The 17,779-nt window shown below is 38.7% G+C and overlaps 1 protein-coding gene across 2 annotated transcripts in view; it reads right to left on the bottom strand.

The window, feature by feature from the left end:
- Nucleotides 1-6,309: 6,309 nt before the first annotated feature.
- Nucleotides 6,310-17,779, bottom strand: part of LOC142226879 (uncharacterized) — a 94,362-nt gene continuing 82,892 nt past the window's right edge. For both annotated transcript variants that reach the window (XM_075297118.1, XM_075297120.1), the window contains exon 6: nt 6,310-9,063. In XM_075297118.1, the coding sequence (XP_075153233.1) occupies nt 6,652-9,063 (2,412 nt within the window). In that variant the 3' untranslated portion in view covers nt 6,310-6,651. The remainder of the gene's footprint in view (nt 9,064-17,779) is intronic.

Raw genomic sequence — 17,779 nt, 5'->3', positions numbered from 1 at the left:
AACTGAAACGTTTTATATCAGTTTTAGTGGATTAATGCAGATTACATGCAAACAAATTAGGGTTAATTTTAACGGGTTACAAATATAGAATAAAAATCCACTAGAGAGGTTTAAAAAGTTTCCAATGTAAGACTGTAACGGGGTTTTCTCGTCGGCTGAGGTAAGCTCAGTCGCCTCCCGGGTCTCCGTAAGCACCCACTAAACCTTCCGGAATATGAACAGAATTGTTTACCTTTTTCGAATTAAATTTTAATTAATTCGGGTTTATTGTTAAAAAACTATTTTACAATCTTTCTTGTGTGATATTTGCCAATCTCTCTAATATGATTGAAATCTTAAGGGAACAGGCATTCTGGATGTCGTCGATATAGCAACCCTGTACCACAGTAGTGGTGCAGTGTATAAAATCAAAATCGCCATGCCATCAATAAACACTGATCCTTGAGGGAGCTTCATCACCAAAAATATAATTAATTTCATCGATCCACTTTTTATTCCCTTCACCACTACTGTGGTACAGGGTATAATAAGTTTGTGAAATTGTATGTAACGTCAATAAGGAAAAGTCTGAGACCCATCGTTTAGTATACCGATCGTCTTAGAATTAAATTCTGAGTCGATTTAGCGATATCCGTCTGTCTATCCGTCCGTCCGTCTGTCTATCCGTCCGTCTGTCTGTCTGTTCATGTATTTTTGTGTGCAAAGTACAGTTCGCAGTTTAAGTCCGATCGTCCTTAAATTTGGCACAGACAATCGCTATTGATTTTGGAAAAAAATCGGTTCAGATTTAGATATAGCTGCCATATATATTTATCCCCGATCTGGTCATAGTTGGCGTGTTTATCGAAAAACTTGCACAATATCAGTCAAATCGGTTCAGATTTAGATATAGCTCCCATATATATCTTTCGTCCGATTTAGACTCATATGACTACAGAGGCCAAAGTTTACTACCGATTTTCGTGAAATTTTGCATAGAGAACAGTATTTATATTCTACCAATGCTTGGTAAATTTGATTTAAATCGGTTCAGATTTAGATATAACTCCCATATATATCTTTCGTCCGATTTGAATTTATATGACCTCAAAAGCCAGAGTTTTGACCTGACATGCTTCAAATATCGCATAAGGAGTACATTTAATAGTATCGGTAAGTGCACCAAATTTGGTTGAAATGGTTTCAGATTTAGATATAGCTCTCATATATATCTTTCGCCCGATTTGCACTTATATGGCCTCAAAAGCCAGAGTTTTGCCGTGATTTGCTTCAAATTTTGCACGAGAGGTACGTTTGATGGTATCGTTATGTGTGCGTAAGGAGTACGTTTAATAGTATCGTTAATTGTGCCAAATTTGGTTGAAATCGGTTGAGATTCAGATATAGGTCACATATATATCTTTCATCCGATTTGCACTTATATGGCCTCAAAAGCCAGAGTTTTGCCCTGATTTGTCTTAGTTATACTCCCAAATACATGAAATTTTGCAGAGATTGCAGAATTATTATTCTAACTATGCATGTCAAATTTAGTCAAAATCGGTTTATATTTAGATACAGCTCCAATGTATGTGTACTAGAGGTGTGCACGTGAATAATATTTTACTCACGCACACTCACGACGGAAAAATCTTACTCACGCACACTCACGCACGATATTGTTTGGTAGGACTCACACTCACGAAAAGAAAATTTGTATTCACGCACACTCACGCACGAAAATGTCGTGACTCACGAAAAATACCGTGACTCACGAAAAATATCGTGACTCACGAAAAATGTCGTGACTCACGAACAATTTTTTGAGTAATTTACTTTAGCGACGCGTCTGAAAACATGAGCATTATTAAAATCGAGAGCGTTATTACACTCTTAACATCCCAGGTGTCACAAAAATTGTAAATGAATTTAACTCTTAAGCGTTTTATGTTGGTGAGCAGGATTATTTTCGTGAGCGTAAATCTTTACTCACGCACACTCACGAAGATAACATTTTCGTGACTCACGCTCACGCACGACATTTTGGTTTGTTAATCACGCTCACGCACACTCACGCCGTTGCCATGAGCGTGACTCACGACTCACGCGTGAGTCACGAAAATTTTCGTGAGTCACGACAATTTCGTGTCACGTGCACACCTCTAATGTGTACGCCAGAGTTGGGGAAATATGGTAGAATGTTTCATATTTTAATCCCATTTTTAATGGCATTTTCCTCCAGTTGACTTGATAGTTTCTACAGAGAATATATTTCATTCGCTATTTAAGTGTGTCAAGTGTGATCTAATTTGGTTAAGATTTAAATAAATCCTCAATATAGTTGTTCTTCCGGTTTATACAATATAGCCAAAATACCCACATTTTACACAAAATTCTGTATTGATTTCCCAATATCTTAATCATGTCCTACACACTGTAATGCCAGACTTTCCACAGAATGGCTGAGTTTTAAATAGGGCTCCAACTTGTGGAAATATCGCCCGACTTGGCTAAATAATATATCATAACCCACAATAGACCACATATCTTCAAATCGGTTAAGATATACATATTTGAATATGGGAATATAAACCTTCATAATAACGCCAAACAAATTTGAAGGAGATGAGATGGTCACACAAATCTTGGTTTACATAGTGGTGTAGGGAATAATATAGTCGGCCCCTCCCGACTTTAGACTATACTTACTTGTTTTAATTAAACCACGTCGAAAGTTGCACGAAAATGTTCTCAAGTTAATTTCATTTTTTTGAATGAGGTGAATCTTTTCGGTACATTGCTGTAAACAACTCAAATAACGCTCTTATGTCATAAAGTTCTGAGTGCGTATAACATGAAAAATGTCAAGCTTTACGATAGAGTAGGTCTGCCCATTCCCGCCATATAATAGACAAGCCTCATATTAGGTCAATATTTTTCCGTTCCAGAGGCGATGTTACATTAGTGGCAGCCCGTTTTTATAACCTCCACCATACAATGGTGATGGAGGTTAAATAAGTTTGTCATTCCGTTTGTAACACATCGACATATCGATTTCCGACCACATAAAGTATATATCTATTCTTGATCAGGGAGAAATTGTAAGACGATATAACAATGCATGTCTGTCTGGATATCTAGAGTAATGACGGTCATTTTGCATATGATTGACTAAATCGGCCCAGATTTTGATATAGCCCCCATACAAACCGACCCGCCCCCCATTTTGGGTCTTGAGCGTCTAGACAACCCACTCCGAACCGGTTTGCCTGAATTTCAAAATTAAGAGGTATTTTGGATGCAAAATATGGTGTGATTGGTTCGACAGTTTGATATAGTCCCCATATATGCCGATGTCCTAATTTGACTTCTTGAGTTTCTAGACAACACAAATTGTATCAGATTCGCCTGAAACAAAAAATCTAGAGGTATTTTGGGTCTACACATAAGTACGTCGAATATGGTGTGTATCGGTCCATATTTAGTAATATATCCACCCCCTTATAGTGACCTATCTCCCGATTTGACTTCTTGGACTTCTAAACAGATTTGCAATTTTTATCCGATTTGCCTGAAATTCAATATTTTGAGATATTTAGGGATCGTAATCAGGTGTGATGAATATGGTGTGATTCGGTCCATATTTGAATATAGACGTAAAGCCGGCAGAGAACTGAACTGGGTGACGCCGACGCAAACTGTATGATATTTGAGAGAAGCGCCGAAAAAACCGCATGATATTAGATAAATTTTCCTCATGACTGACACCTAATGACGCAGTTTCACTTCACAGTTTCGTTCTCTTGTGTTTTTATTCTCTCTGGAGAACTGAAGTGGGTGATGCCGACGCAAACTGTATGACATTTGAGAGAAGTTTCCCTTCACAGTTTCGTTCTCTTGTGTTTTTATTCTCTCTGGTAATGTGATGACAAAAGTCGCCAGAGGGCCTGTGTTTACCCACAACAGAAATGAAGTCAATATGTTCAAATATGATTAATTTAGGAATAATATGATTGAAATGATTTTTTATGTTTAGTTATCCTATGTGAATTATTTGTTTTGTTTTACTATGATTAAAATAAAACTGAATAGAATTTTCTTTGATGTTAACTATTTGAATGTAACGGATAAGAGACTAGAATAACGCCATCCAGTGGATTTGACGGTTGATTGGGCAGTCAGCTGTGTAGGATAACAGCTGCTTAATGTGTGTGTGGGCGACCGGCATTGGCTATAAAAGGAGTAACGAGACAAAAAACTGGCAGTTGGTTGGCGATCGCCAAAGAGGTAAGAACTAATTTTGGTTGATGCGGAGTAAATCTCAGCTACAAATAAAATTAATAAAAATCTCAAAGGAGGATCTTCCATCCAGCGCAGTTCGATCAGCCAAGAATCTTCGTCTGACCACCCCTCGCCTTGTGCAGCGGGGTATAATCTTCGTCCGTCACCCCTCTCCAGCCACTCCCTGTGCAGCGAAGTAATAAAAACCTCAAAAGAGGATATTCCTGTCACCTCTCTCCTCTTGTGCAGCGAAGTATAATCTTCGTCTGTCACCCCTTTCCTCTCCCCCCTTGTGCAACGAAGTATAATTTTCGTCCGTCACCCCTCTCCACCCACTCCTTGTGCTGCGAAGTATAATGTTCGTCTGTCACCCCTCTCCACCCCCTTCTTGCGCAGCGAAGTATAATCTTCGTCTGTCACCCCTCTCCTCTTCCCCTGGTGCAGCGAAGTATAATCTTCGTCCGACACCCATCTCCGCCCCCGCCCCCTTCATCAGCGAAATAGAACTTCGCCCCCCGATCTACAACTCCTGACTCTGGTATCCGACTTCCCCTGGGTAGTCAGTTCAGAAAACGTGCCCGGATATCCCTGCGCCCCGAGGAGCCACTATCAGTGTGGAACGAATATATTAGTGACTATGTTTAACATCTTTGTGTAATTAAAGTGTTTAAATTGGTGTAAATAAATAACAGTTTGAGCATGTAAAAGAAATAAGAAGCGTTTTCTCTCTCTAGCAGTCAACTATAAATAAATGGTGAGTCTTCCCTGAATAAAAGTTATGAAAACATATCGTTAAGTAACCCGAAGAAGAGTTTTCAAAGAAAAAATATATTATTTGCTTCATGGTGGTGATTCTAGCCCATACTTAGAGACAAAAAACTGGCAGTTGGTTGGCGATCGCCAAAGAGGTAAGAACTAATTTTGGTTGATGCGGAGTAAATCTCAGCTACAAATAAAATTAATAAAAATCTCAAAGGAGGATCTTCCATCCAGCGCAGTTCGATCAGCCAAGAATCTTCGTCTGACCACCCCTCGCCTTGTGCAGCGGGGTATAATCTTCGTCCGTCACCCCTCTCCAGCCACTCCCTGTGCAGCGAAGTAATAAAAACCTCAAAAGAGGATATTCCACCCAGCGCAATTCGGCCAGCCACGAATCTTCGTCTGAACCCCTCTACCTCCCTCCTTGTGCAGCGGGGTATAATCTTCGTCTGTCACCTCTCTCCTCTTGTGCAGCGAAGTATAATCTTCGTCTGTCACCCCTTTCCTCTCCCCCCTTGTGCAACGAAGTATAATTTTCGTCCGTCACCCCTCTCCACCCACTCCTTGTGCAGCGAAGTATAATGTTCGTCTGTCACCCCTCTCCACCCCCTTCTTGCGCAGCGAAGTATAATCTTCGTCTGTCACCCCTCTCCTCTTCCCCTGGTGCAGCGAAGTATAATCTTCGTCCGACACCCATCTCCGCCCCCGCCCCCTTCATCAGCGAAATAGAACTTCGCCCCCCGATCTACAACTCCTGACTCTGGTATCCGACTTCCCCTGGGTAGTCAGTTCAGAAAACGTGCCCGGATATCCCTGCGCCCCGAGGAGCCACTATCAGTGTGGAACGAATATATTAGTGACTATGTTTAACATCTTTGTGTAATTAAAGTGTTTAAATTGGTGTAAATAAATAACAGTTTGAGCATGTAAAAGAAATAAGAAGCGTTTTCTCTCTCTAGCAGTCAACTATAAATAAATGGTGAGTCTTCCCTGAATAAAAGTTATGAAAACATATCGTTAAATAACCCGAAGAAGAGTTTTCAAAGAAAAAAATATATTATTTGCTTCATGGTGGTGATTCTAGCCCATACTTAGCCGAAGATTTGTACGATTTCACAATGATGACACTAAAACTCTTGAGTGATTAAAACCGATAGAGATTGATATCGGTTAACCAATATAATCGAAATCCATAATTCCCTATGATTTAATTGCAAGACTTCATATACCTTCATCCTATGATGCAAGAATGATTCTCCTTAAAAAAAATTAAATAAAACCACACAACAATTTAAGCAAGACGAAAGAACAAAAAACTTTATTCCTTACGAGTCACAATTAAATATTTCAAAAAAATATGGTTTTACAAAATAAACTATAAATTCATATATCAGAAAAATTAGAATATATAGATATATGCATGTATACATATAAATAATTCGTTAGTAGATAAAATTAAAAGGAGACATCCTATATGGCGGAAAAACAAGACTCCTTCAAAGTCATTCAAAAATATCGTTAGTAAATTCATTTAGGATTGAATTGAGTTGGATATGATGACAATGATGATAATCATAATTAATTGAACACGTAGAATAAAGTCTTATTGAGATACTTTGTTTTATGGAGGGACTAAATATTGCCAGAAGTAACATCATCAACTTCAGTGGGAGGAGCAGGAGTGGAAGTTTCATCGGCTACCATAGATTCCTCCATGGTGGTGGAAATTTCCTGAATGGTAAGGCATTTGTTTTCATTTGCTGCAGGCATTTCATTTACTTGTGTTGTTGGTGAAGTCTTATTGGATGTGTCGCCCTCCCCTTCGTCTGGTTTATTGCTGGGAAAAGGAAGTGCTTGCAAACGCCTAACCATATCTTCCAATGATTCTTCTTTTTGATCACAATTTTTACTAGCACTAACACTTTGTAGACGGGCTGATTTTGATCGGGTTGATAAGAGCTGAGTAGCGGGTTTAGTGGTTTGTCCCGCAGTAAGACTTTTGACTTTTGGTATGGCACCTTGATGGGCGGCAATTTGACTGGGTGTGGTGGTTATGGTAACACGCTCTGTTAATTCATCTCCCACAATGCTAGAGCAGGCAACATTTTTAAGAGGTGGTAAGAGGGGGTCTACCCCAGAGGCTGATGGTTCTTTGGCATCTCCCGTAGAGTCTGTTTCCCTTTGAGGTGTAGAACTTGAACGATTCTGACGACTAAGTTCTCTTTCAGCAATACGATTGATCATTTGAGTTCCTTTTTCTGAAGTCTCTGAGAGACGATTGATAAGTTGACGCCCCTCTTCTTCTAGGATACGTAAACGCTGTTCTCGATTCGAGGAGATCTTTTCGATGTTCTCAATACGTTGTTCGGTTGTTAGTTGGCCAGATGCTGGTGTATTTGAGGTAGTTGAAATACGAGTTGAAGTGGTTGGTCTTGGTGCCTCCAGGGATCCATGACGTTCGTGTAGAGTATCAAGACGAGAACCCAAACTATCACCACGTTGATTATTATGTGACAGTTTGGAGAGTAATTGTTTACTCTCAGCCTCAAGTCTTTGGAGACGAGCTGATCTCCGGGCTGTATAAGCTTCTTCTTCGGCGGTTAGAGGACTTTTCTTAGAGGATGAGGCCGTGGCAACATCGTCTCCCATTGAGGTATTTTCATTGAGGTTGGAAGGTAATTCTTCTTCAGATTTTCTAGCTTCGTCTTCGGTATTACTCTCGAAGCTGCCTTCTCGCGAGGGCGGAGCTCTACGTATACGATCCAAAGAGCATCGCAAATAATGACCTCGGTCTGAGGTTCGTTTAATACGGAACAATAGCTGACGACTCTCCTCTTCCAAGCGACCCAAACGTTCTGAACGGCGTCGTGTATATTCTTCCTCGCGAGGAGTTAGAGTTCCTGGTGCTGGAGCTGAACTGGCTCTGGTCATACGATCCACACGTTTTTTATTCAATAACTCATCCAAAGGAACAGCATATTGCACGGGCGACATTTCATCTTGGAAACGTTTCAATTGAATCTCAAGACGTTCACGATTGTCCGAGGTTTCCAACACCTGTTTGATCAAAGATTTGCATTGTTCCTCCAAACGTTGAATACGCACAGCTCTATCTTCGGCAGCCTCGGCCACAACTACTGGTTCTTCTTCATCTAGTTCAGTGGCATTTGAGCGCTCAACACCACGTCGTTGAGGTTTCCTCGAGGACCGAGTCTTGGGTATAGCTCCCCTGGGGTGAGAAGAAGACGACCCCATGTTTTCCAATATTCCACCTCTGAGTAGAGAAGGATCACCGCCATATGCTTCACCACCACCAGCTGCACCCGCACCAATGTCTCTCCAACCACAAGTTGGTGGAGCACTATTCCATCTTAGAACAACTTCATCCATATTGTCCATAGCATTATTGCCATTAGCACGACCAGGAGATGTGCTTTGCATACGTTTAATTTTCCGAGTATTCTCAAACATTTCCCTCAAACGTTTACGCCTATAATTGACACAAGCTCCAGCAGATGTGGAGGTCACATTCATTTCCTCCTCACAATCATCCTCAGCATCAAGGCCACCCTTTGGGCTTACACCAACAGCTCCCTCTGCCTCATCCAATGGCCCAATACCCATCATTGGTTCCTCATCCGAAACTGGGCCACCCGAATCACTATAACCACTCTCAGCTGAATTATTTGCATCTTCCAATTTGCGTCGGGCAAATTCACGTCGTAAATCATTGCACTGCTCTTGACTTTCATCGTTTTTGGCACGAGCTGCCTGCCACTTGCGGCGACAATACTCCAGCTCATCTTTCAGTTCGTGCAAGAGACGACGCTTCTGTTGTAATTGGTAGCGCAGGATCTGCTCCTGGGTATGCAATTGACGATGTTGACGTTGCATTTTGCCAACCAAATGCCAAGTTTTTGTCAACTCCAGACTAACGGCACTCAGGCGTTTCTCCTGTTCGTTTAGGCGATAGTCCAGATGGCAGTTTAATGTTTTCAGGCGATTAGTTTCTTTCACCAAGGACTTTTTCTCCAATATAAGATCCTGTGTGTGTGTGTATGTGTGTAAATGCGTACAGCATGAGACAATGTCGTATTGGTATTGGAGTTTTTCGTTGGTCCATAGTTTTTGCCAGCCCAGTTATTGATAGATAATAAATCATTTTTCAATAGTCCCAGGTTTGGTTTTTTGTTGTCGTCCAGCATACAGAGGTTATTGCCAGTCAAGTGAATCCCGGTAAGTAAGCATCATAAATGAGTTGAACATGATGGAGAAAAAGAAAAAAAGTGAAAGATAATTGATTAGAATTTTGTCGTTTATGATCTTATGACTAGAAAAACAATGGAAAAGTTGCATGCATATTTCCCAAGAGCTTACAACGAGACTATTTGGTTAATGGAGTTTACATAATTCATTAGATACTTTGATTGATTTATCCATGGTAAGTGAATTCAATAAGGACAAGCCTGAATAGGCTTCTACCACGATATAATAATGTCCCATTTTTTATCCATCTATCAAAAGTCTTTCTATCCCTTCGTCTCAGTTTTATCCAGAATTCGGAGGATTTTAGGCATCCTCCCATTTTTAACGAGACTTCCATGCTAGGAAACTAATCTTCGTCGGATGATCGACTCCCGCCCCAGCGAAGTAAATCTTCGACCGACGACAGTCACCCGTGACTGCGAAGTAAGTCTTCGTCAGATGAACGGCGCCCGTGGCGTCGTATTATATCTTCATCAGGTAAACGGCTCCCGTATCTGTGAAGTTAATCTTCATCAGACGATCGTCGCTCGCGACTACGAAGTTAGTCTTCGACAGATGAACAGCCCCCCATCTGCGAAGTAAATCTTCATCACATGAACGTCCTTCGCGACTGCAAATTAAACTTCGCCAGAGGACCACATCCCATTCTAGCAAAGTAAAACTTCAACAGATCGCCGTCGCCCGCGACTTATTTCGCAGTCGCGTCGGATGAACGACTCCCGCACCAACGACAATAATCCTCGACTTACGGCGACAGCGAAGTAAGAACGTCCCCTGCACCAGCGAAGTTAATCCTCGTCAGACGGCCGTCGACTTATGGGGAAAGCGAAGTAAGTCTTCGTCAGATAAACGCCCTGCACACTTTTGAAGTTAAGACAACCGTTGCCCAAGACTGTAAAGTAAATATAAATGAACGTCCTTCGCGACTGCGAAGTAAATCTTCGTCAGAGACGAAGTAAAATTAAAGCGGCAGCCCGATTAAGTTTCAGGTTCACTTAGACTATTCAGTTCATTGTGATACCACATTAACTAAAAGTACCTCTTACATATGGGCACTTCTAGTGCGAAGTTAGTCTTTGTCAGACGACCGTCCCCCGGGCTTCTGAAGTAAATCTTTGTAAGATGAACGTCCTTCATGCTGCGAAGTAAATTGTTTTTAAGACAACCATCACCGCGTCTGCGGTGTAAATCTTCGTCAGATGATTTTGCATATGTCAGCGAAGTAAATCTTCGTCTGAACGGCGTTTCACATTGCTGTGAAGAAGAAGCTTGAAGAAGCTTTGAAACACCCAGAAATTCACCAGCATTACAGAGAGGGAATAATCCACCACTGAAGATCTTTTCGGTGTACGGTCGAAACTGGGATTGAAGTCACGACACTTTGTATACAGGATTAAGACGCCCATGCTAGGAAACTAATCTTCGTCGGATGATCTCCTCCCGCGCCAGCGAAGTAAATCTTCGACCGACAACAGTCACCCGCGACTGTGAAGTAAGTCTTCGTTATATGAACGGCGCCCGTGGCGTCGTATTATATCTTCGTCAGGTAAGCGGCCCCGGTATCTGTGAAGTTAATTTTCATCAGACGATCGTCGCTCGCGACTACGAAGTAAATCTTCGACACATGAACAGCCTCCCACTTGCGAAGTAAATCTTCGTCACATGAACGTCCTTCGCGACTGCAAATTAAACTTCGCCAGAGGACCATATCCCATTGTAGCAAAGTAAAACTTCAACAGATTACCGTCGCCCGCGACAGCGAAATAAGTCTTCGTCGGATGAACGTCTCCCGCACCAGCGAAGTTAATCCTCCTCAGACGGCCGTCGACTTGCGGTGACAGCGAAATAAGTCTTCGTCGGATGAACGTCCCCTGCACCAGCGAAGTTAATCCTCGTCAGACGGCCGTCGACTTATGGGGACAGCGAAGTAAGTCTTCGTCAGATAAACGCCGTGTTCACTTTTGAAGTTAATATTCATCAGATGACCGTTGCCCACGACTGTGAAGTAAATATATATGAACGTCCTTCGCGACTGTGAAGTAAATCTTCGTCAGAGACGAAGTAAAAGTTCGTCAGACGACCATCTCCCGCGAAATAAGTCTTGGTCTAAACAAATCTTCGTCAGAGGACCGTCACCCGTGCAGCTCATAGGTTAAAGTGGCAGCCCGATTAAGTTTCAGGCTCACTTAGACTATTCAGTCCATTGTGATACCACATTAACTAAATGTACCTATATGGGCAATTCTAAAGGGTGATACGGTACAAATTTGGTCAAGGGAAAACGCGTGTAAATCGGTGAAATCGTTTATTTAAAAAATCAAATTAAATTTCTTTTTCAAGTTCAATCAGTATAAAATTCAGGAAAAATATTCAGTTAGGCTTTCGCTTTTCCAAATCCGAATTGCCGGGCCTCACGCTTGACACCTGCCACCTTGTCCACCTTCTTCGATGTAGAAAGCCAGTTTGCCTTGAACTGCTGCTCGTCCTTAGCAGTTTTTTTTTTTTGTCTTCTTTAGGTTCCGCTTGACAATAGCCCAGTATTTCTCAATTGGGCGGAGCTCTGGCGTGTTGGGAGCGTTCTTGTCATTGGGAACCACCTGCACGTTGTTGGCGGCGTACCACTCCATGGCCTTTTTACCGTAATGGCAAGATGCCAAATCCGGCCAAAACAGTACGGAACAACTGTGTTTCTTCGTTTATTCAAACACTCTTTCACGTAAATTTCTTGGTTGACAGTCCCGGAAGCTATGAAAATGCTGCTTTTCAAGCCACAGGTACAGATGGCTTGTCAAACCAGATATTTCTTTGCGAACTTTGACAGTTTTATGTGCTTGAAAATATCTGCTACCTTTCCCATTCCTTTTGCCGTATAAAACTCCTGTCCCGGAAGCTGCTTGTAGTCGGCTTTGACGTAGGTTTCGTCGTCCATTACCACGCAGTCAAACTTCGTCAGCATCGTCGTGTACAGCCTCCGGGATCGCGCTTTGGCCGTCGTATTTTGTTTATCATCGCGATTTGGAGTTACTACCTTCTTGTAAGTCGATAGTCCGGCTCGTTTTTTGGCTCGATGCACGGTTGTAGACGATACACCCAGCTTATTTGCGGCATCTCGGAGAGAGAGGTTAGGGTTTCGCTTGAAACTACCGGTAACTCCCTTTGTCGTCTCAGCGGCTTCCGGTTTTCGATTTCCCCCCGATCCAGACTTCCTGGCTGTCGACAAACGTTCCCCAAACACTTTAATTACATTTGTAACGGTTGATTTGGCAAATTTTAGCGATTTTGCCAGCTTTGCGTGCGAGTAGCTCGGATTTTCGCGATGCGCGAGCAAAATTTTGATACGCTGCTCTTCTTGCTTGGACGGCATTTTGACAACTGAAGAGTGAATTCCAAAATCAAAATAGGAGCAACATTCTACACACACACACCTTCAAAAGGAGGGGTGTTCAGGTTTTTTAAATGCAAAATTGAAAGAAATACGTCAAGTTTATATTGACCAAATGTTGACCGTATCACCCTTTAGTGCAGCCCATGCTAGCGAAGAAGTCTTTGACAGACGACCGTCCCCCGGGCTTCTGAAGTATATCTTCGTAAGATGAACGTACTTCATGCTGCGAAGTAAATTGTTTTTAAGACAACCATCTGCGGAGTAAATCTTCGTCAGATGATTTTGCATGTGTCAGCGAAGTAAATCTTCGTCCTAACGGCGTTTCACATTGCTGTGAAACCGCTTGAAGAAGCTTTGAAACGCTCAGAAATTCACCAGCATTACTGAGAGGGGATAATCCACCACTGAAGATCTTTTCGGTGTACGGTCGAAAGTGGGATTGAAGTCGCGACCCACGGTGGCTCCCAAGATCGGTATTAAAGACAAGACAAGGACACTGTGCCCTTGTGGGAAAAATAATATATATCATTTTTGTAGTATCTATTTGCTGATATCATCCTTCACTTTACCTCCTTGCTTTTACTGGTAATGCCATCTGCATAACTGAACTTAACTGAAGCCATGGGAGTTAATGGGATGTTTCTGAGCTGAAGCTATGATACCCCATTGTTTTATATGTATACCTAGTAGAGGTGTGCACGTGACACGAAATTGTCGTGACTCACAAAAATTTGCGTGACTCACGCGTGAGTCGTGAGTCACGCTGAGGGCAACGGCGTGAGTGTGCGTGAGCGTGATTAACCAACCCAATGTCGTGCGTGAGCGTGATTCACGAAAATAATATCTTCGTGAGCGTGCGTGAGTAACGAATTTCGGAAAAACACGCTCACGAAAATAATGCCGCTTGCGAACATAAAATGCTTAGGAGTTGAATTCATTTATAATTTTAGTGACATCCTAGGTGTTAAGAGTTTTATAACACTCTCGATTTTAATCATACTCATGTTTTCAGACAGGTTCTATAGGTAAATTACCATAATATTGTTCGTGAGTCACGACATTTTTCGTGAGTCACATTTAAAAGATTTTGAGACATTTAAAAGATTTTCGTGCGTGAGTACAAATTTTCTTCTCGTGAGCGTGCGTGAGCGTGAGTTCTACAAAAAAACATAGTGCGTGAATAAGATTTCACCGTCGTGAGCGTGAGCAAACTATTACTCACGTGCACACCTCTAATACATAGGTATCTCCTTTATGGCAAATCTACCTCACCAGTCCGTTCGTCTGTTAAAATCAGGCTAATTTCCGAAGGAAACAAGCTAGCGGCTTGAAACTTAGCACAATTACTTCTTGTGCATGTTCGGAGCCTCCTTCAAAACAAATTTTATCCGATCATGTTGAAATTTAGCACGTGATGTCAGTACAAGCATTTTTTATCTAATCAATAAATATCGTTCATAATCTATCACGCGGCATTTGGTGCGTATAAGTACTCATAATAATCACCATAGGGTGCGTATGAGTATTCTTATTGGTAGAGAAGCAAAATGTATACGCCATACTGTTTAATTTTCAAAATATATTTTCAATTGGTTTCTTTAATGTACAAAAAAAAAACTTGAAGACCCTTATGTTATTTCACCAACTATGTGTTAGTAGCTTATTTATGTATCCATTACGTTAAGCCTTTTAATAACTTTCGTCTCTGACAATTTCAATTTATTTCGAAAATCTTGTTATCCATTCACTTCATATCTCTTCCATTTCTTTTTTGTGTGTTTTGCAACATTCTGGTCATGTTTTGCGATTTTTTGTTTTGTCGTTTCCTTAATGTTGACCCATGCGAAAGCCTTCATAGACACATCATTAAATATATGGATGTTGTCCGGAAGACCCCAATCACTCATTCATTCTATACATTTGGGAGAAATTTGTCTTCAACACTAAAGATATTTTGGGGTGTAGAGTACCGGAGAAAAAAAAGCTCAAAACAACATCCTGTCAATCAAAAAATATCCTTTTATGTTCATATTTTTCATGTTGGTTCGCCTTTTTAGTGTTAGTTTATTTTGTTGTTTTTTTCACTTTACTTCTGGTGAAACAGACTAAGAAGCTTTAACAAATTCCTTCACATATTAACTCATCATTTTTCACAACAACGATAACGACAGCGAAAGCAACAAAATATGAAACTTATTTTTAAGTACATCAGGAGCACAACCGCTGCAGCAACAGCAGCAGAAGCATCAGTTGATGATACTGCCAGGGAGCATCTTCTCATATTAACTTCATTATTGGAATGGTTCGACTAATGGTGAAGAAGCTGAATTCACAGTCGGAAATCAGGAGCAAATAGTGAATATATCTTTGTTGTCATAGTTATTTTTGATAGTAAAGCTAACGACGAATGTTTCTAGGAAATATTAATGACAAAATGTGATGTCATTATCCAACTTCTAGTAAACATGGAAAAATTTGCACATATCGATACAATATTTTTTATAGGCCCCATATATATCGATCCCCAGCCTTGACGGCTTTAGCTTCATGCAGAAGCAAATTTCATTGGACCAGGTGATAATTGGGTATATGTCCTTTAACAACGATTGACAAAATTTTAAACAAGCGATCCGTCAATGCGGGTTCGTTGATATTTATACCCTGCACCACACTGTGGAACAGGATATTATATGTTAGTGCATATGTTTGGAACACCCAGAAGGAAACGAGATAGACATAAGGTGTGTTAAGCAATATTGCTCAGGGCCGATCTAGCCATGTCCGTCCGTCTGTCTGTGAAAGCATTTTTGTGATCAAAGTATAGGTTCCAATTTTAGTCCAATCAACTTTAAATTCCGTATAAGTATGTATTTTGGGTCAGAATAGAACCGTATTGATTTTTGAAAAAAAAAATCGGTTCAATTTTTGATATAGCTTCCATATATATCTTTCGCCCGATATCTACTAATATGGCTCCAGAAGCCAGAATTTCAGCCTGATTTACTTTAAATTTTGCACAAGGAGTGTAATCGATGGTGTCGTAAAGTGTGCCGAATTTGGTTGAAATCGGTTCAGAGTTAGATATAGCTTCCATATATATCTTTCGCCCGATATCTACTAATATGGCCCCAGAAGCCAGAATTTCAGCCTGATTTACTTTAAATTTTGCACAAGGAATGTAATCGATGGTGTCGTAAAGTGTGCCTAATTTGGTTGAAATCGGTTCAGAGTTAGATATAGCTTCCATATATCTTTCGCCCGATCTGCACTTATCAGAATTAACATTCTGAATATGCATGACAATTTTGGTTGAAATCGGTGCAGATTTAGATAAAGCTCCCATATAAACCATTCGCCCGATTAAGGCTCATATAACCACAAAGGCCAAAGTTTTACTCTGATTTATGTCAAATTTTGCGTAGGGAGTAGAATTAACGTTTCCTATATACATGCCAATTTTGGTTGAAATCGGTTTAGATTTAGATATAGCTCCCATATACGAGTATATCTTTCGTCCGATTTACACTCAAATGACACCAAAGCTCAAATTTTTAATTAACAATTAACATTGTAACTATGCATGCCAAAAACTTTGTCACAATTTTATTTCAATAGAAAATTTTGTCAAAATTTTATTTCATTATTTTTAAAAATTTTATTTCTATAGAAAATTTTGTTAAAACGTCATTTCTATAGAAAATTTTGTTAAAACGTCATTTCTATAGAAAATTTTGTCAAAATTTTATTTCTATAGAAAATTTTGTCAAAATGTCATTTCGATCCAAAATTTTGTCGAAATTTTATTTCTCTAGAAAACTTTGTCAAAATTTTAATTTGACAAAATTTTATTTTGTAAAAATTTTATTACTATAGAAAATTTTGTCAAAATTTTATTTCTATAGAAAATTTTGTCAAAACTTTATTTCTATAGAAAATTTTGTCGAAATTTTATTTCTTTAGAAAAATTTGTCAAAATTTTATTTCTATAGAAAATTTATCAAAATGTTATTTCTATAGAAAATTTTGTTTAAATTTTTTTTCTATAGAAAATTTTGTCAAAATGTTATTTCTACAGAAAATTTTGTCAATATTTTATTTCTATAGAAAATTTTGTCAAAATTTTATTTCTATAAAAAAAAATATGTCAAAATGTTATTTCTATAGAAAAATTGTCAAAATGTTATTTCTATAGAAAATTTTGTCGAAATTTTATTTCTATAAAAATTTTTGTCGAACTTTTATTTCTATAGATAATGTTGCCAAAATTTTATTTCTATAGAAAATTTGTCAAAATATTATAACTATAGAAAATTTTGTCAAAATTTTATTTCTATAGAAAATTTTGTCGAAATTTTATTTCTATAGAAAATTTTGTCGAAATTTTATTTCTTTAGAAATATTTGTCAAAATGTTATTTCTATAGAAAATTTGTCAAAATGTTATTTCCATAGAAAATTTTGTCGAAATTTTATTTCTATAAAAAATTTTGTCGAACTTTTATTACTATAAAAAATTTTGTCGAACTTTTATTTCTATAGCAAATGTTAACAAAATTTTATTTTTATAGAAAATTTGTCAAAATGTTATTTCTATAGAAAATTTTGTTTAAATATTTTTCTATAGAAAATTTAGTCAAAATTTTATTTCATTATTTTTAAAAATTTTATTTCTATAGAAAATTTTGTTAAAACGTCATTTCTATAGAAAATTTTGTCAAAATTTTATTTCTATAAAAAATTTTGTCAACATTTTATTTCTATAGAAAATTTTGTCAAAATGTCATTTCGATCCAAAATTTTGTCGAAATTTTATTTCTCTAGAAAATTTTGTCAAAATTTTAATTTGACAAAATTTTATTTTGTCAAAATTTTATTACTATAGAAAATTTTGTCAAAATTTTATTTCTATAGAAAATTTTGTCAAAACTTTATTTCTATAGAAAATTTTGTTGAAATTTTATTTCTTTAGAAAAATTTGTCAAAATGTTATTTCTATACAAAATTTATCAAAATGTTCTCTATAGAAAATTTTGCCAAAATTTTATTTCTATACAAAATTTGTCAAAATGTTATTTCAATAGAAAATTTTGTTTAAATTTTTTTTTTCTAT

Source organism: Haematobia irritans, chromosome 2 (assembly GCF_050003625.1).
Source record: "Haematobia irritans isolate KBUSLIRL chromosome 2, ASM5000362v1, whole genome shotgun sequence".
Classification (NCBI taxonomy): domain Eukaryota; kingdom Metazoa; phylum Arthropoda; class Insecta; order Diptera; family Muscidae; genus Haematobia; species Haematobia irritans.
This window is presented reverse-complemented; position numbering and strand designations above follow the sequence as displayed.